Below are 26,961 nucleotides of genomic sequence, written 5' to 3' on the forward strand. Positions count from 1 at the left end.
AGCTCGTTTGACGTCAAGAGTGTGGAGCATTCTTTCGGCCACTGTCTCTGGGTTTTGAAAGAACACAGGCAGTTCAATAGTCTGATTGACGTGGAACTGTGAAACTACCTTAGGAAGAAATTTAGGGTTAGTGCGCAGCACCACCCTGTTTGAGTGAATCTGTATGAATGGCTCTTGTACAGTGAGCGCCTGGAGTTCACTTACACGTCGCAGCGACGTGATGGCTATTAGAAAAGCCACTTTCCATGTCAAGAACTGAACCTCGCAAGAATGCAGAGGCTCAAAAGGTGGGCCCATCAGCCTGGTGAGGACCACATTAAGGTTCCATACAGGAGCTGGTGGGGTCCTGGGAGGAATGACCCGTTTCAGTCCTTCCAGAAAAGCTTTAACGGCAGGCACTCTGAAAACTGAGAGACGCTGCCTGTTTTGGAGATAAGTCGCTATGGCGGATAAGTGTATCCGAATGGAAGCATATGCTAGATTGCATTTGTAAAGATGTAACAAATAACAAATGATGTCGTGAGTAGATGCATCTAGCGGGTTGATGTTGTGTTCTGCACAGTAAATGACAAACCGCTTCCATTTTGCTGCATAGCAAGCTCTGGTGGTGGGCCTCCTTGCCTCCCGTATGATATCCATGCAGTCGGGAGGCAAGTTAAGGTAGCCAAATTCTAAGACTTCAGGAGCCAGATCGCCAGGTTGAGCTGTTGCGGATCTGGATGCTGAATGTCGCCATGGCTCTGCGTCAAAAGTCTGGGTGCGAGGTGTAGCCTTTGATGCGGTACCACGGAGAGTTCTAGAAACGCGGTGTACCATGGTTGGCGTGCCCACGTTGGAGCAACCAGGACGAGTGTCATCGAGTGTTGCTTTAGCTTTCGTGCCACCAGCGGTATGAGAGGTGCTGGGGGAAAAGTGTACGCAAATCTGCCTGACCAGTTCATCCATATCGCATTGCCCTGCGACTGTGGGTGAGGGAACCTGGCGGCAAAGTGTTGGCATTTTGCGTTTTCCCTTGTGGCAAACAGGTCTATCTCTGGATGACCCCACTGCTGGAAGTACGGGCGGAGTACTGATGGATGTATCTCCCACTCGTGCATCTGGTGGCTGTACCTGCTGAGCAGATCCGCCATCTGATTGTCCTTGCCCGGGAGGTGTTCCGCCATGAGGAAGATGTTCCTCTGAATGGCCCAATTCCACATGCTCTGAGCCAGATGAGACAACTGTGGAGAGTGTGTACCTCCCTGCTTTTGGATGTAGTACATGGCTGTCATGTTGTCCGTCCGGATCAACACGACTTTGTTGCACAGATGTACTTTGAATGCCTTCATCGCCATGAAGATTGCAATCAGTTCTAGGTAGTTGATGTGCATCTTCTTGTGCTGCGTAGACCATAGTCCCTGCACCGTGTAGTGGAGTACATGAGCTCCCCATCCCTGGAGAGATGCGTCCGTCGTCAGGATAATTTGTGGCACAGGCTCCTGGAACGGTCGGCCCTTGCAAAGGTTGTGTGGATTCCACCAATGCAGAGAGCTGTATGCCCGACCGGTCACCAACACTAGGTGGTTCAACTGTCCTTGAGCCTGAGTCCACTGATGAGCCAAGCATTCTTGGAGCGGACGCATATGTAGCCTCGCGTGCGGGACTATGAAGATGCAGGAGGCCATCATGCCTATCAACTGCATGAACACTCGTGCCGGAAGCGAGTGTTGCGGTCTGAATTTTTGGATCAGCGACTGAATGCTGTTGATCCTCACAGAATTTGGCTGAGCTGTGGCTGCCAGAGTATCTATTGTCGCGCCTAGATACTGCCGCACATGGGCTGGCTGAAGGTGCGACTTCGGATAATTCAGTGAGAATCCCAGATTGTGAAGAAGGTGAATGGTGTGGGACATGTTGGCGGCGCACTGCTGGGCCGACTTTGCTTGGACAAGCCAGTCGTCCAGATAAGGGTAGACGTGAACGTTCTTTCTCCTGAGGTGCGCAGCCACTGTCGCCAGGCATTTTGTGAACACCCTGGGCGCTGTGGTCACCCCGAAAGGGAGGACCCTGAATTGATAATGCCGATTCTGAATGGTGAATCTGAGGTATTTTTTGTGTGATGGATGTAGTGGAATGTGAAAATATGCATCCTTGAGATCCAAGGTTGCGAGGAAGTCTCCCTGACTGAGCAACGGAAGAACCTGCTGCAGCGTCAGCATGTGAAAGTGTACCGAGAGAATATACTGGTTTAGGGGTCTGAGGTCCAGTATGGGTCTGAGGGACCCGTCCTTCTTCGGGATCAAGAAGTACAGGGAGTACACTCCTGTGCCTTCTTCCTCCACCGGCACAAGCTCGATTGCCCCTTTTTGCAGCATGACGAGTACCTCCTGCTGCAATAAGTGCAAATGCTCTGTGGACATAGGACAGTGTTTTGGTGGCATGTTGGGTGGAGTGGATGTTAACTCCAGACAATAACCGTACTGGATAAGTTTTCTGACCCACCTGTCTGTGGTGATGGATTTCCAGACTGGCAGGAACTGCTGGAGTCTCCCCCCGACAGGTGTTGTGTGGTCGTGGGGCAGTGACAGTGCGTCACTGTTTGTTGGTGGCGGAGGAGCGGGAGTTGTTGTTTCCCCGGCCTCTGCCCTTGGCGCTGTTGCCTCGATAGCCGCCTCTACTCTTGTTGGCATAAGAGGACTGCGCCCCACCTTTAGTGTATTGCGTTTGCTGGGACATCTGACCCCTGGAAACACCTCTATTGCCTGAGCGACGAAAAGTACTGCCCCGAAACTGTGGGACTGGAGAGCTCCCATGGACTTTGCAGTCTCGGTATCCTTCTTTATTTTTTCCAGGGTGGTATCCACCTCAGGACCAAATAATCTATCAGGGTTTACCGGCTGATTGAGGATGGTGGTTTGTATCTCCGGCTTGAAACCAGAGATTCTAAGCCAGGCTTGGTGTTGCAACATCACACTGGTGTTAATGGCCCTGGCGGCGGTGTCCGCCACGTCCAGAGCACACTTAATCGAAGCGTTGGAGATGAGCTTCCCTTCCTGAATGAGCATCTCCGCTGCCTCCTTATACTGATCTGGAAGATGTTGCAACAGGGTCTCTAGGGTATCATAGTGTGCCCTGTCATATCTGGCCAGGAGTGCCTGAGTGTTGGAGATACGCCAGATATTGGCCGCTTGAGCCGCCACCCTTTTCCCTGATGCTTCTAGCACTTTTGATTCCTTGTCAGGGGGAGGAGCATCACCAGTGGTCTGAGAATTCGCCCTCTTCCGGGCATTTGAAATGACCAGAGTCCAACGGCAACTGGCCCTTGATGTAGGTAGGGTCTCCAGGTGCCGGCTTATGCTTTTTTTCAATCCTAGGGTTGATAACCCTGGCCCGTGTGGGTTCTTTAAAAATTTCTGCAGCATGTTTGAGAACCCCTTTCAGCACTGGGAGAGTCTTTACAGTCTTTTCTGCTGTGGAAAAGGTATCGAAAAGGAAGTCCACTTCAATAGCGTCAGCGTGCAGCTGGACGTCATGGTTTTTAGCCGCCCTCTCAATAAGAGCATTAAATGCCGCCGAATCCTCAGTAGGAGAGGTCTTGACATTGTACACTTGAGTGTCCTGGTCAGTGTGCTGATCTCCCGGGTCCCCAGCATCTGCCCAAGAGTCCTGGTGCTCCTCAGGATCTGTGTTGGCAGGAAAGTTATACTCCTCGTCATCACCTTCCCCAGCCTCCACATCTGAATAAGTGGGTGAGGGTGTAGCCACTCTTGGAGTCCGTGGAGCAAGTGGCTCAACCAGAACCGGGGAATCCGTAGAAGGCTTTTTGCGCTTCAGAGGAATCGTGTAGGACTCCAAAGGCTGTGTCGCCGTGATCTTTCTCCTGTAGAGGGTAAGTTTACCGGTGTCGGCGTCGATAAAGTGCTCCGACTGCTCCTCCATCAAGGGTTGTTGATGCTTCAAGCTCCCAAGCGGCTGAGAAGGCGTCGACCCTGCAAGCCCTTGCACGGGCGCTTCGGCGACCGACCTTGGTGCGAAGGCCTTCGGTGCTACCTTCGGCGGCAACTTAAACAGGAGTGGCGTTGAAGACTTTTGCGTTTTAGCATCCAGCTTCGGGGTGGAAGCATCCTTCGGATCGGCCGTGGAAGCCTTGTTCCTGATGCGTTGCAGTGAGTCCGACACCTGCTTCGTAAAGGAATCGGACGGTTTCGTCGACCCGACAGACGTCCTCGGTCCACCAGCGTGTGTAGACTCGAGCGTCGATGTCTTGGGCTTCTCAGGCCGAGGTACGGTGTCAGCCTTCTTAGGCGCGCCGTGTCCTCCTTCCGTGTCGACGGCCTTTGGCGCCGATGTTTTCGGGTCGGCGGCCTTGCTTACGGGGTTAGGGGCCCCAGTCTTCGGCTCGACGCCCTTGACCGATTTTTGTTCGACGCCCTTGACCGACTTTGGCTCGACGCCTTTCTTCGACTTCACCGAGTCGACAGCTTTCTTCGGCTGCCCCGACGTATCTGAAGACGAGGAGGCGGTCAGAGGGACAGACGTCTTCTGTTTCGACGGCGTCTCTATCACTTTTGTTTTTGTCGACACCGAAGGTTTCAGTTTCGGTTTCGTTTTGACCAACGATGGCTCCGCAGAAGTGTCTGTAGCCGGGCCCGTAGGCGAGGCCGTGGATTTGGGTTGAAGGTCTTGGGTAAGGCCGTGTGGCGATCCCTCGACCTAGCCTTAGTGATTGTTCGTACGGGGCATAGCTCTTCGCCTGAGCTATCTTCCGTGGCCCCATAGGCCTCATTGTCGTCTCTTACCTCGTCTTCTTCTGCATCGAGCACTTCGACGTCCGCGTCGTAGTTGTAGTCGATCTCCTCCGCAAGAGGCGAAATCTGTATATGAACTTCTTGTTCGTCTGCTTCTTCTCTCTCGAAGATGTCCACCGGTGCTGGGGCCGACTGCTGGGCCTCCAGGCGCGCCATACGCCGAAGTCGAATCGTCTTCTTCGATCGAAAACGGGAACAAGCCATACAGTTGGCTTCATCGTGGTCCGGCGACAGGCACTTGTTGCACACCGGGTGGACGTCGATGTGGGGATATTTCGATCCACACACAGGACATTTCTTGAACGGGCTCCGTTCCATGATGTGTCGTCGAAAGTCTTGCTGCGTCGACTGGGCCTCGCACCGAAGAGCCACGCAACTCCTCTGGATGTCCGACTCGGGAACTGAGCCGGAACAGAGCTGGGCACCGAGCTCAAAACAATACCGACGTATAGGAAAATGCCATCAGCCCTTAAGAAAAGTTTATATCGATTCCGAACTGGAGATAACGAATATACATCCGAACCCAATGGCGGAAAAAAAACTATCTGGCGATGGAGTCGATGCCCATGCGCACTGTAGTCCAGGGGAGGAGCCACCTATCTCGTGATACTTCGAAGACTTCCAGGACAACAATGTGCAATCATCCGGACCCAACACTAGGCGGCGATCTATGCTATAGATATGATTTCGATTCAGAAAAGGGGGTGGTGATGAACAGAGTGTCTGAATTAAGCAGACCACTCTTACCCAGTCCAAAGATCAGGGCTTGATCCATCACCGTTATTTATCTCACTGCCCCATCCCAGCTCAGAACCTGGCTATATGCAAATTAGTCTGTCCCTGGCCCAGTGCATCATGGGAACAGGGCAGACCAAACTACCAAGCCAATTCTTCAAGCCCTGATCTTTGGACTGGGTAAGAGTGGTCTGCTTAATTCAGGCACTCTGTTCATCACCACCCCCTTTTCTGAATCATAGATATGATTTCAGCAGCCCACATGCCTCGAACCTGGCACTTTTTACCAAGGTAGTAGTCAGTGGTTTTTGGACAAGTGGGTCCTACAGATGGTGCAGCGAGCTTATACCTTAACATTCACTGTCATCTGCTGCATCTTCCACCATGCCCAGACCAGCTGATGGTGGATCGTAGTAAAGGCCCTTCTGGCCAAAGGGGCCAAATATTGGCTGCAAGAATCAGTAGTGGGCTGTGGTTATTCCCGCTACTTTCTGGTGCCAAGCTGAGGCCTTCATCCTATTTTATTTCTTTGCCTTCTAGATGCTTACCTGAAGGACAAATTTAAGATGCTCACCTTAACCCAGGTCTTGTACCCTAGACTCTGGATTGTAGTGTTGGATTTGGAAGATGCTACTTTACACATTGCCATCCTGCATGGCCACAGGAATGTCTGTTTTTCATGATTGGGCAGGAGTATTTCCAGTGCCCCTTGGTTGTTCACATATGGGACAGCAGTGGTTACAGGGATCCTAGTCTTCCCCTGCCTCGACAGCTGGCAGTTGAAAGCCAGCTCGCCACAGGCAATCTTCAACGACCTCCCGACTGCAACAAACCTCCTTACATCATTGGGGTTCACTATAAATGTGCCGAAGTCATATCTGACTTCTACGCAGGCGCTCTTCTGCATTGGAACCATTCTGGACACAGAGCAGTGTCATTCCTTCTCCTTGGAATGGGGGGCCAGGACACTTGGGCTATGATCCAATTGTTTCAGCATCTGTTGTGGATCTCAATAAAATGTTGGTCAAGCAAGCCTAGCGGCATATGTGGGCTCTATATTTCGAATCTCAAGTCCTAGTAGGTACAGTATCAGAGGAACATCTCGGATTACGTCCAGATTTAATAGGAGAGTTCACACAATCTGAAGTGGTGGTTGCAGGACCACAGTTGGGTCAGGGGCAGACCCCTCTCCTTACCCCACCCAGAGCTCACATTGGTGACCAATGTATTGTTTCTTGGTTAAGGAGGCCACCTGGGAGAGGTGGAGGTCAAATCCATCTGAGCTCCAGCAGAGGCCTAGCTCCACTTCAATTTTCTGGAGCTGTGGGCCATCTGCTTAGGGTTGAAAACCTCCCTTGGTGAATTTGTGTGACACGCACGTTGAGTGTCACAAAAGAGTTGCACAGCAATGTACACATCAATTGACAATATTAACACGTACTCCGTAGTTAGTCCAAGTTCATCAAATTTATTCCAAGGTTTCATTCATTTTTAACCATCACATCAAAGGCAGAAAAGTTTGCAACTAACAGTTCATGTACCAATGCTTTTAAAAGGGTTTTAGCGCGATGTTTACCAGGAGGGTGCATGGAGTTATGCATCATGAGAACTGGGGCAGTGACAGCAGGGAGTTTAAAACTGAAGGATGGGATAGTGAACATAGAGTTTAAAGGCCTTAAGCACAATATGTTTATTTTTTCGGCAGGGATATAAGGGAGAAGGGATGACAGGTTACGTTGTAAATTGCATTGGTACATTAACTGTTAGTTGCAATATATATTGATTTATATGTTTTCTGAATATTATAGATGCCCCTGAAGAAGGTTGTAAATACCGAAATGCATTGGGCAAAATACACGTTTGAGAATCATGAAGTTTCGGCTCCTGCCTGTGAATAGGCCCGGATGGGCAATCTCAGCGCATTAAGATGCACAAAGCATAAAAACTTTTCTGCCTTTGACATGATGGTTAAAAATGAATGAAGCCTTGGAATAAATTTGATGAACTTGGACTAACTACGGAGTACGTGTTAATATTGTCAATTGATGTGTACATTGCGGTGCAACTCTTTTGTGACACGCAACGTGCGTGTCACACAAATTCACCAAGGGAGGTTTTCAACCCTAAGCAGATGGCCCACAGCTCCAGAAAATTGAAGTGGAGCTAGGCCTCTGCTGGATTTGACCTCCACCTCTCCCAGGTTGCAACAGGAGTACGCTTTGCACCTCACACAAAAATACCACCATCTTAGGCTAATGCACGCTCTGCGGCAACAAATTCAGCATGGCACCTCCGTTCCGGAGTACACTCCTCTGGAAGACAGACTACTCCTTGATCCTATTATGGACAAGCCTACCGCCACAATAGACCATAAGTTGGTAAATAACATGCCAGAACCCCTAGTGACGCTTACAGAAACATGGACTGATGATCTGGGAAACATAGATGACGCAGATTTGCAGGCGGCGTTGCAAAGTCCAAGAGAGGTCGCAGTATGGATGAGATTTAGGTTAGTACAACTTAAAATACTGCACCGCACATACACCTCTAAACTTGGGGTAAAACGCACTGCGTCAGAGGGTGTCAGCAAGAAGGCACCTTTTTCCATATCTTGTTGGAATGCCCAAGGACAGCTAGTTACTTGTGGTCCTGTCCAACGTCTCCGGTGTGCTGGTCCCTATAGATACAAAATGGCTCCTCCTAATGATTAAAGGTGGCTTTGACTGGCCCAGGTACACAGGAATCTGGCTGGCTCTGGGATAGCCAAAAGGAACATTGCAAGGAGGTGGGGGTCACCCTCGCCACCAACACTAAGCGAGTGGGAACGAGACCTGGATTGGTGCCAAAGGGCAGAAGAAACTGCTATAAAGGAAGCGGGTACGCCAAAAAGTGGGAGAGAATATGGTCGTCATGGCAAAAGTATAGACTGGGATTGGGCGTGGAGGACCATCCCCAATAGAGACATGGCTAGGAGAAAGTGCAGCTCTGTTTTTGGTCGAAGGGGTGGCCTTGCTGATTATATGCATATGCTAGTAGGGGTTGTGTCTCCTGAAGTGACTACTATTGATGTCCTTCTGTTCACCTGGGAGCCAAAGGTGGTAAGACTGAATTGTCAACTGGGTACAAATTATTTTAACTACTGTCATCTGTGGTCATTGTGCCGATTTCACTGGCCATTTCACTGCCATTGGCTTTGCCTGTGCCCCAATCTCGTCCTGCTTATCTTTTGGCTTGCTGCCATTTTGTGGTTGTTGTTGGGCCCCCCAGTCCGCCTCGATCCCGCCTCCCAGCTGATCCTCCCTCGCCCCTCCCCCACCCACCCACATATGACAGATGCTTCTGCGAGCAGCGTTCACGCGCAGCGAGCGCGCCGAAGGTGCGCCAAAGGTAAGCCCGTCTGCTCCTGGACCGCGCATAGAGCCAGACCCCCTGGCCCCCGCAAGACCCACTCCGCCCGCCTAACATACGACGCAGCTACCCTCTCAGCACCTAACCCCGGCCGACTCCCAACCTGCTACCAAGATGCGCCAGGACACACCCATGGTCCCTTCACCTGCCAATCCTGCAAGTTCTGCTGCATCAGGACTCACACCAAATCCACAAACTCCAAACATAACTCCGACACTAACCACCTAAAGTGCATCCTGCTCAACACCCGCTCTGTCCACAGACACTCCATTGAACTCTGGAACCTACTCAACACCACATCGCCGGACGTCGCCTTCCTTACAGAAACATGGATGAACGCCTCATCAGCACCTGACATCGCCATAGCCATCCCGGACGCCTACAAGATCATCCGTAAAGATCGCACCAAACAGGAGGAAGCATCGCCATCGTCCATAAGAACACTATCCGCATCACGACCAGTTCCGACGATAACCTCGCTTCCGCCGAACACCTTCACTTCCAGATTCACACCGACCCCAAAACCACACTCAGAGGCACCCTCATCTACAGACCTCCAGGACCCCGCACACAATTCAGCGAAGACATCACTGACTTCATCAGCCCACATGCCCTCCCCTCCGAAAACTACATTCTACTGGGAGACCTCAACTTCCACCTGGAAAAGAAAAACACCACCTCCCTTCTGGACAACCTGGCCAATCTCGGACTCAAACAACTTGACACCCCCACCCACCTTGCCGGACACACGCTCGACCCAATCTTCACCTCCAGCAAGCTCATCTCCTTCGATCACACCACAGCTCTCCATTGGACGGACCACAGCTGCGTTCACTTCAACTACAATAAGACCACGACCCACAACCTATTCCTCGAAGAAACTGGAACAAAATCACCACCGACCAGCTCTTCACATCGCTTCACCAAAACCCCCCTCCCAAATCATCGGACCCAAACCAAGCAGCCACCAACCTCACACAATGGATCACCCACAGCGCAGACGAACTAGCACCCTTGAAAAACCATTCAATCAAACAAGGTAGCAAAAAAGCCCCCTGGTTCAACGATGACCTTAAGAAATCCAAGAAGCTCTGCCGTACTCTCGAGAAAACCTGGAGAAAAGACCCAAACACTGACAACTTAGTCACCTTCAAGAACGCCACCCGCAAACACCACCAACTGATCCGATCTACCAAGAAATCAGCATTCAAAGATCGACTTGACAACAATGCCCAAAACAGCAAGGAACTATTCAACAGCATCAAAGAATTTACTAACCCCACCGCCGGCACCAACGACATCACTCCCTCCCAAGACCTCTGCGACTCTCTATCCTCTTTCTTCCACAACAAAATCGCCGATATACATAACAGCTTTGAAAACCAGTCCGAAGACCAACTCACTCCACCCTCCCCCGAACCTAAAACATTCTCCAACAACCTTTGCGACTGGAACCCAATCACCACCGAAGACACCATCCGCCTGATGAACTCCATCCACTCAGGACCGCCAACCGACCCATGTCCCCACTACATTTTCAACAAAGCAGACTCCATCATCGCTCCCCACCTCCGAGATGTCATCAACTGTTCATTTAACTCCGCCACCTTCCCGGAAAACTGGAAACATGCAGAACTCAGCGCCCTTCTGAAGAAACCCACAGCAGACCCCACCGAACTTAAAAACTACCGCCCCATCTCGCTCCTCCCATTCCCCGCCAAAGTCATCGAAAAAGCCGTTGTCAGCTCGCAGCCTTCCTTGAATCCAACAAATCCCTCGACCCTTCACAGTCCGGCTTCCGAGCCAAACACAGCACCGAAACCGCCCTCATCGCAGCAACAGACGACATCCGAACATTACTGGACAACGGAGAAACAGTTGCCCTCATCCTACTCGACCTCTCCGCAGCCTTCGACACAGTCTGTCATAGCACCCTCGTACAACGCCTCAGCAACATCGGAATACAAGGAAAAGCATTGGACTGGATCATCTCGTTCCTCGCCTAAAGAACACAAAGAGTCCGCCTCCCCCCTTTTAAATCAGAGGCCACCGAAGTCATCTGCGGCGTACCACAAGGATCATCACTCAGTCCCACCCTCTTCAACGTTTACATGAGCCCCCTCGCATCCATCGCGCGCCAACACAACCTCAACATCATCTCCTACGCAGACAACACCCAGCTGATCCTCTCCCTCACCAAAGACCCAAACACCGCCAAAAACAATTTACACGAAGGAATGAAAGAAGTAGCAGAGTGGATGAAGAACAGCCGCCTAAAACTAAACTCGGACAAAACGGAAGTCCTCATCCTAGGGTCATCCCCTTCTGCCTGGGACGACTCATGGTGGCCACCGGCCCTGGGAACCGCACCCAGACCCACGGACCACGCACGTAACCTGGGCTTCATCCTGGACTCCTCCCTCTCGATGACCAGACAAGTCAACGCCGTCTCATCATCATGCTTCAACATCCTACGCATGCTCAAAAAAATATTCCGTTGGATCCCCACCGAAACAAGAAAAACGGTCACCCACGCATTGGTCACAAGCCGACTAGATTACGGAAACACCCTCTATGCCGGAACCACAACCAAACTACAGAAAAAACTCCAACGCATCCAAAACGCCTCAGCCAGGCTCATTTTGGATATCCCTCGACAAGCTCACATCTCCGACCACCTGAAAGACCTCCATTGGTTCCCTGTCAACAAGAGAATAACGTTCCGTCTCCTTACCCACGCACACAAAGCCCTCTACAACCTAGGACCCGACTGCCTCAACACCGACTTTCCTTCTACACCCCCCGCCAACTACGATCGTCCAATCAAGCCCTCGCCGCAATTCCACGCATCCACAGATCCACCATGGGGGGTAGATCCTTCTCCTACTTCGCGACCAAAACCTGGAATTCCCTCCCCTCCCACCTCCGCCTTACACAGAACCACCTCTCCTTCAGAAAGCAACTAAAAACTTGGATATTCGATAAGTAAAGCACCTCCCTCCCTCAAGCGCCTTGAGACCCTCTGGGTGAGTAGTGCGCTTTACAAATTGCAGAACTTGAACTTGGTCAATTGAGCAAACAGTTAAAAAAAATACACATCTTTTTATTATCGGCTAAGCTGGGTTCAGGGGTGCCCCAAAATACGGAAATTAGAGGCATTACTAGGGTAGATAGGTAGTAGCCAATCAACTCTTGACCTTAGGGTGACTACACCCTTACTGTGATCACCCCATGTGGGGGAATGAGCACAATCCCTGGCCCGGATTGGGGGGTGCCTTCCATCTGCAAGATGGCAATCACTGAAGAGGGTGTTTCACCTCGCCTCCCCAACCTCAGGGGTGGGCACAACTTCAGGCTGTCACAATTTTCCCGCCTGTCCTACTGCTGAAAATGGGGTGAAGACAGGAAGGGGGCCTGCTCCTGCTAGCAGGAGAGGCTGGGGCTGTGTTACAAAGATGACATGGCCTTTGAAGCTCCCCTGCCACAGTTAGCTTTTCCTGACCTGTGGGAAGTGTTAAACACCACTGCCAGGAAAGGCTTTGTTTTTCGGCCCTAAGAGCAAAGGCTCCAACCCCAAGGGTCCAGAAACCTGTCTTGTGGTGGCAGGCTAGTGTTCAGTCAGGAACCCACTAGTGGTTGGTTTGGTTCAGGGGTCCCCTCTAGAAGGGACCACTGGGGCATGGAATAATAAATCTGACACTGGAATCAGTGGTTTATTATTCGGATATGTTCGATACAAAACATCCCAGGAGTGAGTAAAGCCGATAGGTCCTCACATGAGGTATAGTGCGCCCTGCCTTAAGGGTGACCTAATTTGGCCTCCTGCGGTGCTGGGCAGGCACGGCTCGTAGGGATGTGTGCCATGTCAACTCTTCACTTTTAGCAGCACGAAAACATGCAGGCGGCAACGGCGAGGTTTGTAATGGGGGGGGGGGGGGTCTTGGTGGGTGGCATAATACATGCAGCATCCCTCAGAGGTCTTTTACTGGCTACCATAGGTACCCCTTACAAAGGACTTAGAGGCAGGCCAGAGTTGTGCCAATTGTGCAAACAAGGGTACATGTTAGGGAAAGAACACAGGCAATGGGATTCTGATTGGCTGGGACCTAGGGCACGCTCAGTCAAAGTGCATCCTGTATCTAGCAATATGTTAGGGGGTAACCATGCAAAAAGGGCACTTTCCTACACTTGGTCAAACAAATGTGTCAAGGGCCAAGAAAAAGGGATGTCTCAGAACGCAATTTCCCCTTACAATTTGCATAGGGATTTTTTAAACCGCACTCCAGCTAACACTATGAATGGAATTACACCAGATTTGGTAGAAAACTGGATCTTTACCCTGAAAGCATGCTTTTTGTGATTCTGTTCAGTGTTTTTGAGAAATTAATCTATAGATATCTGGACCATTTGACTGAAATTCAAGCCGCCTGCTTGGTTGAGCGGGCTTTTTTGGAACAAACGCTGACTGGCAGACTCGATCATAAAAATGAAATGTGCTGGCTTTTACATGACTGAGCGACTCAGTCCCCTGTTCTGAAAATGTATGGGGGAAAAGGGACATACAGGGGCAGGTTTGGGATACGCCGACACCATTGTGGTTTTTTAGGAAATGGTCGCATTGCAGTTCAAAATTGTATTTTTCAACTGACATTCACCCAACTAGAATGTCATTTTAACCATAGCTTTTGCCAGTGAATATCTTTTGGGTTCCTGTTCTCGAGTTAGGATATCTACTTACATAATTATATGGGTTATTTGCACACCCATACGTATTTATGACACAAAAACATACAGACGATACTGCAATATTTCAACTGATTAAACAGGTCAGAGACCTATTTGGCAAATCTATAATAAAGGTTACCCTCTTAACCGCATGCGCGCTAGCGGGTTTTCCCGCTGCGCGCTGAAAATTCGAAAAACCCGCGTTACATGACAAAGCCAGCTCGTCATGCGCGTAGCGTAGGTAACGCCTATGACGAGCTGGCTTTGTCATCCGCATGGAAGGGGTTAAATACCACTAGGATTTCTCTATTTTTTTTTAATGTCCTAGAATCAAGGGTGAACACATGGATCAAACTTAACACAATATTTTATTAGCCTGGTACGTTACAAAAACTCGCTGTATCAGTGGAGCCGACTTGATGGATGCACATACGCATCAGCACTCAACGCCGTGAGGTCACAGCACAACTTCTGTGTATCACATGGCCTCACTATTGTGGCTTTAAAACACCTGCTGAGGAAATGCGACTACAGGGAGTCCTCTCTCCCCAAATGCCAGTGGGCTATTAGTTATAAATTTATGGTTGTGTATGACACCAAATGGGCACAATATTTATGAGTGCTATATGCGGACAACATGTGCTCTATATCACAAGGTGTTGTGTGTCAAAATATTGCATGCAAAATTAATCTCATTTTGTTGACAAATATTTGTTTAGTTTCTACAACAGGCTTTCTCTATACACTATAAATACAAATTGTATAGCTGTAGTAAAATACTCACCGTAGGCATTTTATAGTTTAAATGATTGCATACTTTTCTTTGTGTATAACACAATAGTGGCGGAGCAGAGTTAGTCTGAAACATAAGGGTCTTTAGGACATGTCCGACTTGAAGCCTTTCGCATGTACCGCCTTTTACTAATACTGTCAAGGCTGGCCTCTTGGACGATCCTGATCCGTGACCGTGTCCAAAACAACTTATTTCTGCCACTGTTCTGACGAGGCTGATCACAGACAAACTAAGCAGGCAGTTCACTACAGAGTCACCAAGCAACAGACCACACATCCACAGCTTACTCAGATTTGGTGACAGGCCAGAACACACATTCCCACTGTGACACCAATTACGGAGACAATGTTAACATACCAATTCTGCAAGGCCTAGTCAGGAGGTTGACCACATCAACAGGGAAAAATCATATACTTGAGTCACACCAATCTTACCAGAGCCTCCCTTAAGACGACCAGAAAATAGACTCTGCCACCCAGTACAGATAACTAGTGAACATGTGCTGTGTATATATATATTTTTGTTAATCAATAGGTTTACGACGAGTATTCTCCCCGACCCCCCTTCAGTTTGACAAATATTTTAAATGGAGCATTCTCCTTCAAACGAATGTTATCGAAATTTATAACCAATTCAAAAGAGGGCTACAGAATTTACCACTGTTTTGTTCACACACCAGTTTTATTATAAAACTATACCATTGATTCATCAGTATACAGAGGTTTACAGGCAGCAGTTGCTACCTGTTACATCAGCTAGCAAAACACATGAAGTGTCGGTCATTCAACAGATTTCATGTAACAGCTAAGCAAACAAGCTAGCTGTGTTCCACCACAATGCTCAAAATAAACTTTAAAACATGTCAAATAAGTATTATTGGAACACTTAAATGCAGAACAACCAATCAGTCAGCAATTGGAGAAAACAAAAAAGTTAAGAAAATCAAAGCAATACGCTTTCCCCCCCAAAAAAAATATTCCCTCGTGCAGGGATAAGCTAGAAGTCTTTAGCCAATTGAGGACGTGGTCCAGCGAGGGGCAAAGTGAGCAATAACTACACAAGCAGTCTCTCAATGGCCTGCTGTACAGACTGAATTTGAGGTTTGAGCTGGGAGCCCTCCTTAATTGTGACAGAGCAAGCGATGACAGGCCGTGACACACCACAGGCTCTGCCTAGCGCCTGCTTGGAGCGCACAAAGACGTAAGGCACATTCTTGTCTTCACACAACAATGGTAGATGCAAAATGATCTCCAAGGGCTCTGCATCAGCTGCCATCACAATGAATTCAGCAACTCCGCGGTTCAGGGTTTTCGTGGCTGCAGAGAAGGAAGGTAAAGCAGAGGTAAAAAAAAAACTGGATACACATGCCATAGTCAACGCATCTTACTATTAATTAACAAGCATTTACAATGCAATGGTTTCGCCTTTGGAAAAGTTAGAGCTATTGGCATTGTAAATGACAAAATTTGTATTTATGTGTTGGTTTTGAAAACAGATAAATAAATGGCATTGTCATTTATATTGCCATTAGCCTCTGCAGTCCCTAGCACTCCCCAGTCCCTCTGCACTCCCCAGTCCCTCTCCACTCCCTAGTCCCTCTACAGTCACTCTGCACTCCCTAGTCCCTCTGCACTCCCTAGTCCCTCTGCACTCCCTAGTCCCTCTGCACTCCCTAGTCCCTCTGCACTCCCTAGTCCCTCTGCACTCCCTAGTCCCTCTGCACTCCCTAGTCCCTCTGCACTCCCTAGCTCTCCCTAGCACTCTGCGGTCCCTCTGCACTCCCTAGCTCTCCCTAGCACCCTGCACTCCCTAGCTCTCCCTAGCACTCTGCGGTCCCTCTGCACTCTCTAGCTCTCCCTAGCACTCTGCACTCCCTAGCTCTCCCTAGCACTCTGCACACCCCTGCAGTCCCTAGCCACTCTGCAGTCCCTCTGCTCTCCGTAGCACTCTGCAGTCACTCTGCGGTCCCTCTGCACTCCCTAGCACTCTGCGGTCCCTCTGCACTCCCTAGCACTCTGCAGTCACTCTGCGGTCCCTCTGCACTCCCTAGCACTCTGCGGTCCCTCTGCACTCCCTAGCACTCTGCGGTCCCTCTGCACTCCCTAGCACTCTGCGGTCCCTCTGCACTCCCTAGCACTCTGCGGTCCCTCTGCACTCCCTAGCACTCTGCGGTCCCTCTGCACTCCTTAGCTCTCCCTAGCACTCTGCAGTCCCTCTGCACTCCCTAGCTCTCCCTAGTCCCTCTGCACTCCCTAGCACTCTGCAGTCACTCTGCGGTCCCTCTGCACTCTGCTGTCCCTCTGCACTCCCTAGCACTCTGCGGTCCCTCTGCACTCCCTAGCACTCTGCGGTCCCTCTGCACTCCCTAGCACTCTGCGGTCCCTCTGCACTCCCTAGCACTCTGCGGTCCCTCTGCACTCCCTAGCACTCTGCGGTCCCTCTGCACTCCCTAGCACTCTGCGGTCCCTCTGCACTCCCTAGCACTCTGCAGTCCCTCTGCACTCCCTAGCACTCTGCAGTCCCTCTGCACTCCCTAGCACTCTGCAGTCCCTCTGCACTCCCTAGCTCTCCCTAGTCCCTCTGCACTCCCTAGCACTCTGCAGTCACTCTGCGGTCCCTCTGCTCTCCCTAGCACTCTGCGGTCCCTCTGCTCTCCCTAGCACTCTGCGGTCTCTCTGCACTCCCACTCTGCACTCCCACTCGCCACTCTGCACTCCCACTCGCCACTCTGCACTCCCACTCGCCACTCTGCACTCCCACTCGCCACTCTGCACTCCCACTCGCCACTCTGCACTCCCACTCGCCACTCTGCACTCCCACTCGCCACTCTGCTCACTCGTCACTCTGCTCACTCGCCACTCTGCTCACTCGCCACTCTGCTCACTCGCCACTCTGCTCACTCGCCACTCTGCTCACTCGCCACTCTGCTCACTCGCCACTCTGCTCACTCGCCACTCTGCTCACTCGCTCTGCACTCACTACTCATGAAAGATGGGCTGGTTTAGGGCTCCAGTGTCCATAAGGAACCTCAAGCTGAACCGGAGCCAGGCATCAGGCTGGAACGTGTTCTTTTCAAAGTGTAAATAACAAGGACCCCCTGGGTAATGCTATAATAGACTCCTAGGGCAGGGTAAACAACCTGTGTGCAAAAATTCATAGGCAGTCAAAGGCTTTCAAATAAAATAAACAAGTGAGCGACCCAAGACAAGGACAATTGAATAGCAATACAATGCAATACTTAGAGTATTGCATTGTTAACTCTGTCGGACACCCCCATGATTGGTGTTCCTGTCATAATTTTATACTGTACCATGTTTTTAAATGTATTATTTGTTTGTAATTTTTATTATTGTGTTATTTAGTTTCAATTATTATTGATTCACCGCAGGTGTCTTGTTTTTGTATTAATTATATGTTCATTTTTATTAAAATTTGATGATTTTAGATCAGCTTTTTCAGCTATTCAATTGTCCTAGTCTTGGGTCGCTCACTTGTTTATTTTATTTGAAAGCCTTTGACTGCCTAGGAATTTTTGCACACACGTGTTCTTTTCAAGCCTTAATAACAAAGCCTGGGCAAGGACCCTGGTAAAGGACCACTGGACTAACAGTGTCGCTGCACAAGTGATGTGCTTTGCTTTATGAATCCAGGATTTTGGAATCGAATACCAAACCTTTCTCCAACAAGTGCCAGTCCAAAATGGGAACATTTGTGCTCCAGATCTACCCGATCAAACTGGGGGACAGTCACGCGCACTTAAAGATAGGTTTACAGAATAATAAAGCACTAAACGGCGTCAGTGCTGTGCACAATTTCCGGCTAGCCACACTTCCCATGGGTGAGATGCCAATCTGGAAGAAGTAATGATTGTTTTGCTCACTTAAGCTTGGAAGCGGATGTGCAAGAAGCGGATACGCACTAAGGCACCAGCTCTGAATGCTTGGGTCAATGGTCTCTTATGAGAAGCTACAAAATACGGCACGTGATGCACGGAGCTAAGGATGACAGATTATATCTCTTATGAGTCAGAGTAAAAAAGATAAATGTAAAATCCATCTGAGTTTCAGGATGCATATCACCGCAAACTGTGGATAACATTAATCTAGAACGATGCATAACGTGCTATGAAAACGAAATAATGCAGAGATCAGACAGAGCGACAACAAAGGTAAACAGCAGTGGTGGCCCACCAACAAGACTACTTGCTGTGAGCTTGAGAGGATACCATCACTGTGGATTTGCATCTAACGGGACAAATCGCTGACAAGCCCGGGGAATCGATATCTCTGTCATCTCATAACAAAAAGCAATACATCATAGCATCTGTGGCGGTAACATTTGCATTCAGGCTCTCGATCACGAGGCCGGATGATCGACTTCCAATCCTTTCTTCAAGACTCAAAGAGAGACAACACGCCAAAGGTGAATGAATAGCTCATATCAGGCACACGGACAGCAGGAGGGGGGGCGGGAACGGACAGCGGGACATCGCGCAAACCACCCCTGCAAAGGACACTTCCGAAATGGCGAAAACAAAGTTAAAAAAAAAAAAAACACGCCCACGTCTTCATGACGTTGCGAAAAGCCTAAAAATCGCCGGAACGCCCGCGAATCTGCTCCGGCTATGACGGACAGATCTCTGCTCCAATGGCTAGCCTCCCTTTATGGAGCTAGCCAATGGAACAGAGGCGGTGACCAAGTCACATACTGTTCTCATTAGAATTCGCCTGCGCCGAAAAGCTGCGCACCTTTCGACCAGGCGAAACCTAAAAACGAAGGTATGGGCAGATCTTCAGAGGTCTTCCCAAACATCCACCTCGCACCAGAATCACTCCGTTCTGGAGGTCTTAACACTCAAAATTCAGATCCCTTCCCAAACACACACTCCAATTCCAATATATCTAGTAGTGGTTCACTCCACAGTGCAAGTGCTACCAAAACAATTTATGTAAACACTGCAAAGTAGCTTATTTTATAAACAGGTAACACGTCATACTGTGTGATGAAGAACACTGACATTACAAATCCTGCACAGTACGAGCTTCACCCAAACATCCCACCATCTTGCAATCCGCAGAATCAGAGTTGGGAGTCAAACTCATGTTCAAAACTTGACCTCCGATGATTGTCAAAAACAACCTGGGTAAAGTGGACAGAATTAAAAAGCACAAAAACTATATTTCCACACCTGCGCTCCGGTGGCCTTTGCAGGTGTGGCAGGTGTGGCACGAGTCACACACCCCCACCACCACCCACCCCAAACTCAAGACCAGAAGCTGTAGTACTAAGCATCATTGAAATGGCTTCCTAAGTAAAACCCAATTCAGGTAAATAGCTCTGCAAGATGTCTATAAATACTAACAAACAAAACCCATTAAAAGTACCTTCGTTGGCGCCCTTGCGCAACTGCTTGTAGTTGGCAGCCTGTTGTACCAGGTCCAGAAGCGTCTTGGTGAGCTGGGCATCTCCTAAAGGATAGGCCTTGGGGTTCACTTCAGGTTCAGTCTTAAACAAAAGGAGAGAGATACATCTGTAACAGTTATTGGCAATGACAGCACTCTAAATTTGGTTAGAGAATGGACTAGGTTTCCTTTGATAACCTTGGTCTTTTAACTTCAGTAGTAAAGCTATGCTATTCGCTTGTTTTAATTACTTTAAAGCACCAGCGCACGGTACAAAATAATACCAGTGCGACACGCACAATAACTAGCGAGTGGAATGTTAATACAATACAGCGATGGGTGATTGTTAAGCAGGAGAATGAGTTTATGGATCGCTGGGCCCATGTTAGGTAAGCTCACAGAATACCTAAGGACGTCTTAGTTTAAGAAAGTCATTAGTTAATGAAGCTTTGGCAACAGAACAGCAGCACCTCCTCCCGCAAAATACCCCCTTTGCCGTTCTCCCATTTAACGGCGGTCTTGTGAGAATCCCTTCACCTCCGCACCCCTTTGCCGGGACCGGACAACATTTGGATTCTCTGCCCGCCTCACCACAAACTATTGTGTTGCGCTCCCATAATCCGCTTGCAGTTTCATCCCGTTGCCAACTTGCTCCTTGAGCATTGCCCCGCCGCCATCCCATCTATTGGCCACACCAGTCTCTTCCTGCTCTCTGGAGTAAATCCTTCTTCACCTCCCATTTCTGATCCGTGGAGTCCAGTAGCCCATAGCTCCCTGAACATACACCACGTTTTTCTTGCATCTTCCTACCGTTCACTGCACACTCTTCCGCCCAAGAAGCACTCTCCACGTTAGCGTAACTTCCTCTTCGGCTATATCCCCGAACTGGACCCACTGCACCTTCACACCCGCCCAGAACCCTCGTATTCCCCCCTCACCATGACTGCAGCGCGTCCCTCTCGGCCCGGCTGGAGCTTCACGGAGGACTGTCGTACAGAACAGAAGCGCGCTGAACTGTAGGGGAAGTGACGTCACGCCCACGCGACTCCTGGCGAGTCCTCTCCTACACGTGCGAAGCCGGAAGCGCTGTAAAAAAAAAAAACTAGAGCACTAACTTCAGTATCTGAGCCTGCCATCACAGGCGCCATGGTGCTAGGTGTGGCTTGGTTAGCACACTGCCAATCATAAGTAAGGTATCAGCGCTAATATTAAATTGCTTTTGATAGTGTGCTTCATGTCACGTTTTCCTGTGTAAGCCATGTAAATATTTGGCGTTACTTTTCTAATAGCTGGCAAGGTTTCAGAATGTTTATGTGTGACGTTTTCATAATTTCAGTGTAATTATAAGTGACACTTTCTTGCGAGCAAAATGAAAAATTTCCTAGCTTACGTAACGGAAAGTTTCGATTCTATTAAGGACTAGGAGGCGAGGATTATGCAGTCCTTTCTTCTCTTTATTATAATAGCAGATTCAAAGAAAAACATAAAACATTCTGGAACTACAACTCCCATGAGCACATGGGGCACAGTGTCCATAGGAACCGCCAGCCAATGGTGATGGAGTCCTTGGTATAACTGGCTGTGAAGTCCCTTCCGCTTCCTCTTCTTCTCTGTGAGGAAAACTCCCGGGAACGTTCATCAATCCGACTGTTCTTGTCCTAAATCAACACAAGACAACCGTTATCCTGTTCTTCTTCCGTGGAAGAAAGCATATAAAGGCAGTCTACCGCACATCCAAGAATCCATCCTCCCCCATGGAAAACCAGGTCAGGGAGAACACAATCCATTGGAACAAACAGTAACTGTATGCCAACGTAGATCAGACAGCAGCACAACACATTAAAGTAACGTAGAGTTACTACTTTATAACACATTAAAGTAAACATTAAGGCACTACTTACATAGCATATTAAAGTAACGTTGAGTTACTACTTTATAATACATAAAAGTAAACATTAAGGCACTACTCACATAGCATATTAAAGTAACGTTGAGTTACTACTTTATAATACATTAAATTAAACATTAAGGCACTACTTACCGAAATACGAGGATCACGGGTGGGTCGAGACCAGGAGTCTCGGGAGGGATAATCCTCGCCTCCTAGTCCTTAATAGAATCGAAACTTTCCGTTACGTAAGCTAGGAAATTTTTCATTCTATGTCAGGACGGAGGCGATGATTATGCAGGTTTAAAGCTTATCCACCACCAGTTCCGCCGCACCAGACGGGCTTAAGTAAAGTACTGGAGTGTGGACTCGGAGGACTAGTCCGCCATAGACATAATATCCTCCCAACGGCCGCCCACCTGCACGGTCATGGAGGCCTGCTCCTGTCACGGAGTGAACATCGAACCTGGTGACATCCGCCCCAGCCTCCGTCCTGGTCCAACAGACCCACCTGGCGATGGATGGAGCCGAGACGGCCCTAAAGGGTTCCGCAGAGCAATAAGGAGCTGACTCTCTCCCGGGGCGACATTCCGCTGTCATATCCACAGACGCCTGAGACAACGCCCCACACACAGCCTGCGTCGGTGAATCTACCTAAGGTGAGAATACGTGCCATAGCAACCAGTGCCCTCACGTCCGAGAAGCGTGCACACAAAACCAGACACAGCAGGATCGCCGGTTAGATCGCCGGCTCCTTCCTGGTAAGGTCTTGATTATCCCGCCAGTAGCAAGGAACCGTAGTACGGAATTGACGCCCCAAAGGGACTCGTACCTGGGTCCGGGGCTTAGAGGGTCTGGACCCCACCTAAGTGTGCATACCCAAGGGTGCTCCCCGCCGTTTTACCGTCGATGTGGGCATGTCCCACCGACATGGCGGACCTGACCAACTTAGTAGTCCGGTAGGCTAGTCCAGAGAAGGCCCATACGGCCAGAAAACAGGAAGTGGCTAACGCCTGCCCCACAGGACCTGCGTGCCTACCCCGACCCCAATTACGCCACCGTTGCTAAGATTAGCGGCACCTCTTGACAGGTCCCGGAGCCCAGGCTCTATCGACGAGGTCCACAGTCTCCGTCGAAAGGAGTCCGCCTTCCGAACGTCCCCCGAAAACCACCAAGTCAGGAGGTGCAAGAACATCAGAAGCACCCACGGGAGAGGCTCTTCCAGAAGAGCCCGGTAGCAATAGAGGGAACAGGGCAGCGGAATCGGGCAGATTCGCGACAGTTCCAAATAGAGGGAACCGGGCCTGGGCCCGCCAGAAAAAGGATCACTAGGATCCGGGACGCTTGTTGTCGGCGAACTGGAGCCGCCCCTCGAGAGACCATGAGAAAAGGGGGGACGCAGAAGTCCTGACCGGAGAACCGTCATGCAAGAACGCATGAACTGCTGCTGCCTCCGGATCCGGCCTCCAATGCACAAGCCTCGGGAGCCGACGGTTGAGGCGGGATGTGAAAGTCCGCCGGGCACGGCGACCGCCAGTCCATCAAGGCCTGGAATACTGCCTGAGCAGTCGCCAGGTGTTGAAGTCGCGGAAGTTCTGGGAATGCCAATCCGCAATCGAATTCCGAGTGCCCGGAATATACTCCGCCGACACCAAAATCCGCCTCTTCGAACAATAGTGTCCGAAGTCCTATGTCAGGTCCGCCAAGGCCCGAGGCCGAGGCTCGCCCTGGCGATGGATGTACAGTCCCTCTGACACCCAGTCTATGCGCAGCAAGAAGCAGCCCTATATCTGCTTCTGAGGCGGACGTCCTTGCGCGGAAACCCGTTAGGGATTCAAAGCGAGTGATGAGAAGCTGGAAGCGTCCAGTAGTAGACGTGAAGCTGGAATTCCTCCTCCGACCAGCGGCCCCCATCGTTGTATCGCCACAGCGAAAGAGCACTCACAGTCCCCTGAACTGCCAATGAGCCATCTATCTTGCTACTGAAAAGAGCCTGGAAGGAGGCTACTGAGTCTAGCTAGCCGTCGAAGGGAGGTTCCGTCTTCCCGTAGGACCTGGGAGGGCTCCCGCGAGACCGCGCCCCTATGAGGAGGGAGGCTGACCCCGAGGCCATGTGGAACCCCAGAAAGAGAATTGTCTCATCGAAATTAGGACCGACTTCAGGGAAGTCACTACCCACCCAGCTCCTGGGGCGAGAAATAGACAAGGTGCAGCGCAATCGGTTCCGCAAATGATCGAGAAGTAGTATATCGGTGAAATGTACAATCCATTGTACGCCCCACTCGCGCAGTGTCCACACCACTGAACACAGGAGCTTGGTAAAGCACCAAGGGGCCGAGGGGAGGCCGAAGGGGAGCGAAAAACGCAGATGAGGCGGGAGGAAGAGGATGGAGCGGTAGGCGTCTGTCAGGTCCAGACGTATCCTCCACTCCCCCCTCCGAGGAAGGTACCGCTCGGGGAAATGAATCCCCTCCCTTGAAGTGGCGGTAGACCGGCCATTTGACGAAGTGCAGCAGGGTCAGAACCGGGCGAATTCCTTTGTCCTTCCGGACCAAAATGTAGTTTCGTTGTGGAGCAGAAACCCCGCCCTCGGAGGGAAATTAGAGGGCGAGGGATTGCACCCCGTCGGGGTGAACCGTAGAACTCTGTCCGGAAACCCGGGCTGCTTGGAGGCCTCCCCCCCCCCCTCCCAGGGTGTCCGGTGGAAAACAGGGGGGGGAACCTCCTGGTGCGTCGGCTCCGCCACGGAAGGCCCTACGTTGTACGACCCTGCTGGTATTGTTAGCATTAGGGCCTCTTACGGTCCCAGCAGAAACCCATCCGAGGATATCGTTGTAGCTGATGTCCGTGCTCTGGCCAGAGCGGAGAAAGTGAGGACGGGTTTGTCCAATTCCATGAAAAAGGTTCGCCAGACAACTTGCCTCCTGCAAAAGGCCCTACATTTGAGTAGGCCCGGTCCCCAAGCCTAGAATCTATTGTAAGGAGGAGAGACCTCCTCTGCGCCTCCGCCAATGCACAGTTCGCCGAACCCAAGAAGCACAGGGCTCGCGCTGCCCAGCCTGCCACGACCTCCGTGGACATCGACGTCCCCGGTTCCCTGGCCCCCACGGCCAACTGGATGATCTGAGTCCCGGGGCCCGCCGCGTCCCGGAGCTCATACTGACAGTCAAGCCAAAAGCGAACTATGCCCTTCTCAGGAGCCGCAAGGAACTCCGCAAAGAATGCGCAGAACATTTCGCCTTGCTGGTAACATCCGGGGTGGCAGCCAATCTGTCCCCCATTTTGGGCGAGGGCATGCGCCCCGCAGGCGTGTCTAAACCTCCCGGCCCAGAGGTTGGCGAACGTTACCCGCGACATACGTCGCCAGCTTAGGATCCAGGATCCATTCCTACACACGAGGGTGGTAAACTCATCCCCCTCTCTGGCCCCCAGAGGCCGTCGGAAAAAGCTCCTCCGCATCCTCCGGGGAGTCCTCCTCTATAACACCCTCTCCCTCCAAGGGGAAACCATCCTCATGGTCCGTTTCCGGGGCGACCTCGTCGTCATCTTCTCCGGGGAAGAACCACTCCCGGTAGGGTAAATGTGCTAGCGTCCGCGCACTCTTACTGGAGGAGTCCCGCAAGCGGTCAACTCCCCCCCAGGTGCCCCGCGTGACGTTTAGCAGACTCCTGCCCCCACCCTGCGCGCCTCTAGGTCCGCGAACGACATGCCCTGCGGTACCAGACACCCCGGGAAAAATAATGGTCAATAGTGTCCACTCCTTCCCGCCAGGGCGCCAGCACCGTGACAGGGTCCGTGAAACGCGCGACCCACCGCCGGCGGCAAGGGTTGGAAGAAGCATACATTGTTTGTCTCCTGAACGGGGTTTAACCTGCACTGAGGCTGTATATTGTGAGGGTGTGAGCACCAAACGCCCTTATCCTAAAATACACTAGGGCAGCCCCCTCGCCGATGCTCTTGCAGCCTATGTGCTCAAAATGCAGGTGCAGTACCTGCGTCCGCCACCAGATGGCGTCGCGCGCAACGCGCAGTCGAAGATCACCACAGAGGGTGTCAGGCGAGGGTTGGTGAGGCGAAAGGAAGACCGCCTCAGCGCGCCGCAAGGATGGAAGAAGACCGCGAGCGCAGCTTCTCTGCACACTACGGCGCCCCACAGAGCCGGTGAAAGCGCGAGGGCGCGCCTCACACGGTCCGCGATGGAAGCGGCAGGAACGGCGCAAGCAGCGCCTGGCGCGCGTCACTCTGCCGGCTCGACAGCGCTAATAAGCGCACTTCAAACATAGTATAAAGCCTATGACGATCGCCTAACTAATCTCAACAATAGAACAAAGTAAAAAAGCCTAGGACAATCGCCTAGCTAAACTCATCAATAAAATACCACACAAGTCAGAACGATAGTGAAGCTCCACAGCGTTAGTAAGCACACATCAAGAAGCATAGCATAAAAGCTCAGGTCAGATCGCTTAAAGAATCTCAAACAACAAAAAATACCACACAAGTCAGAAAGGTATGAAAGTGACTTATCTGACGAGCAGAGAAGAAAGAGGAAGCGGAAGGGACGTCACAGCCAGTTATACCAAGGACTCCATCACCATTGGCTGGCGGTTACTATGGACACTGTGCCCCATTTGCTCATGGGAGTTGTAGTTCCAGAATGTTTTATGTTTTTCTTTGAATCTGCTATTATAATAAAGAGAAGAAAGGACTGCATAATCCTCGCCTCCGTCCTGACATAGAATCAAGCAATCAAGACGAGGTAAACGTAAATATTAGAAATTACACCCATTTGAGCAATGAGAAATTGTAAGAAGATGTTAAAACTGCTGCAAAGTGCCAGAAATTACAGGGCACTACCCTGGTGCCCTTGTAACCTGACCGTACTGTAAAACAAATGTACTTTATTAAAGTACTGTGCACGTACACCTGTGCCAAGTACCACGTATCAGGGGTTAGACTAAGGCATTTTAGTGTGGAAGTCCGCATCACAGCACTAAAAGGCATAGGCACGCTTTTATAGTGCCTCCTGTGTAATATGTATACATGTACACGTGCAGTTGCACGCGCCATTGTTTCCTTTCAATTCCGACTTCATGCGCACACTTCTGTTAGGTGCGCATGAAGTCTAATGTTGTTAGCATTGTATTATTTTTATTTAAATATGCATTCTCGTGAGGGCGGCCTGACTCTCTGGCATGGACGGTTGTACTTGTCAGTTACCGTTCA

General features: G+C 50.5%; 1 protein-coding gene across 1 annotated transcript; it reads right to left on the reverse strand.

Annotated features, from left to right (window-relative positions):
• Nucleotides 1-15,110: 15,110 nt before the first annotated feature.
• SNU13 (small nuclear ribonucleoprotein 13) lies at nucleotides 15,111-20,913 on the reverse strand. The gene is made up of 3 exons (XM_078683281.1): nucleotides 20,789-20,913; nucleotides 19,833-19,953; nucleotides 15,111-15,764 (listed from the first exon to the last, which is right to left on the reverse strand). Exons 1-3 carry the CDS (start codon nucleotides 20,789-20,791, stop codon nucleotides 15,502-15,504), a joined length of 387 nt encoding a protein of 128 aa, XP_078539407.1. The 5' UTR covers nucleotides 20,792-20,913; the 3' UTR covers nucleotides 15,111-15,501.
• Between the last annotated feature and the right edge of the window lie 6,048 nt (nucleotides 20,914-26,961).

Source organism: Lissotriton helveticus, chromosome 1_1 (genome assembly GCF_964261635.1).
Source record: "Lissotriton helveticus chromosome 1_1, aLisHel1.1, whole genome shotgun sequence".
Lineage (NCBI taxonomy): Eukaryota > Metazoa > Chordata > Amphibia > Caudata > Salamandridae > Lissotriton > Lissotriton helveticus.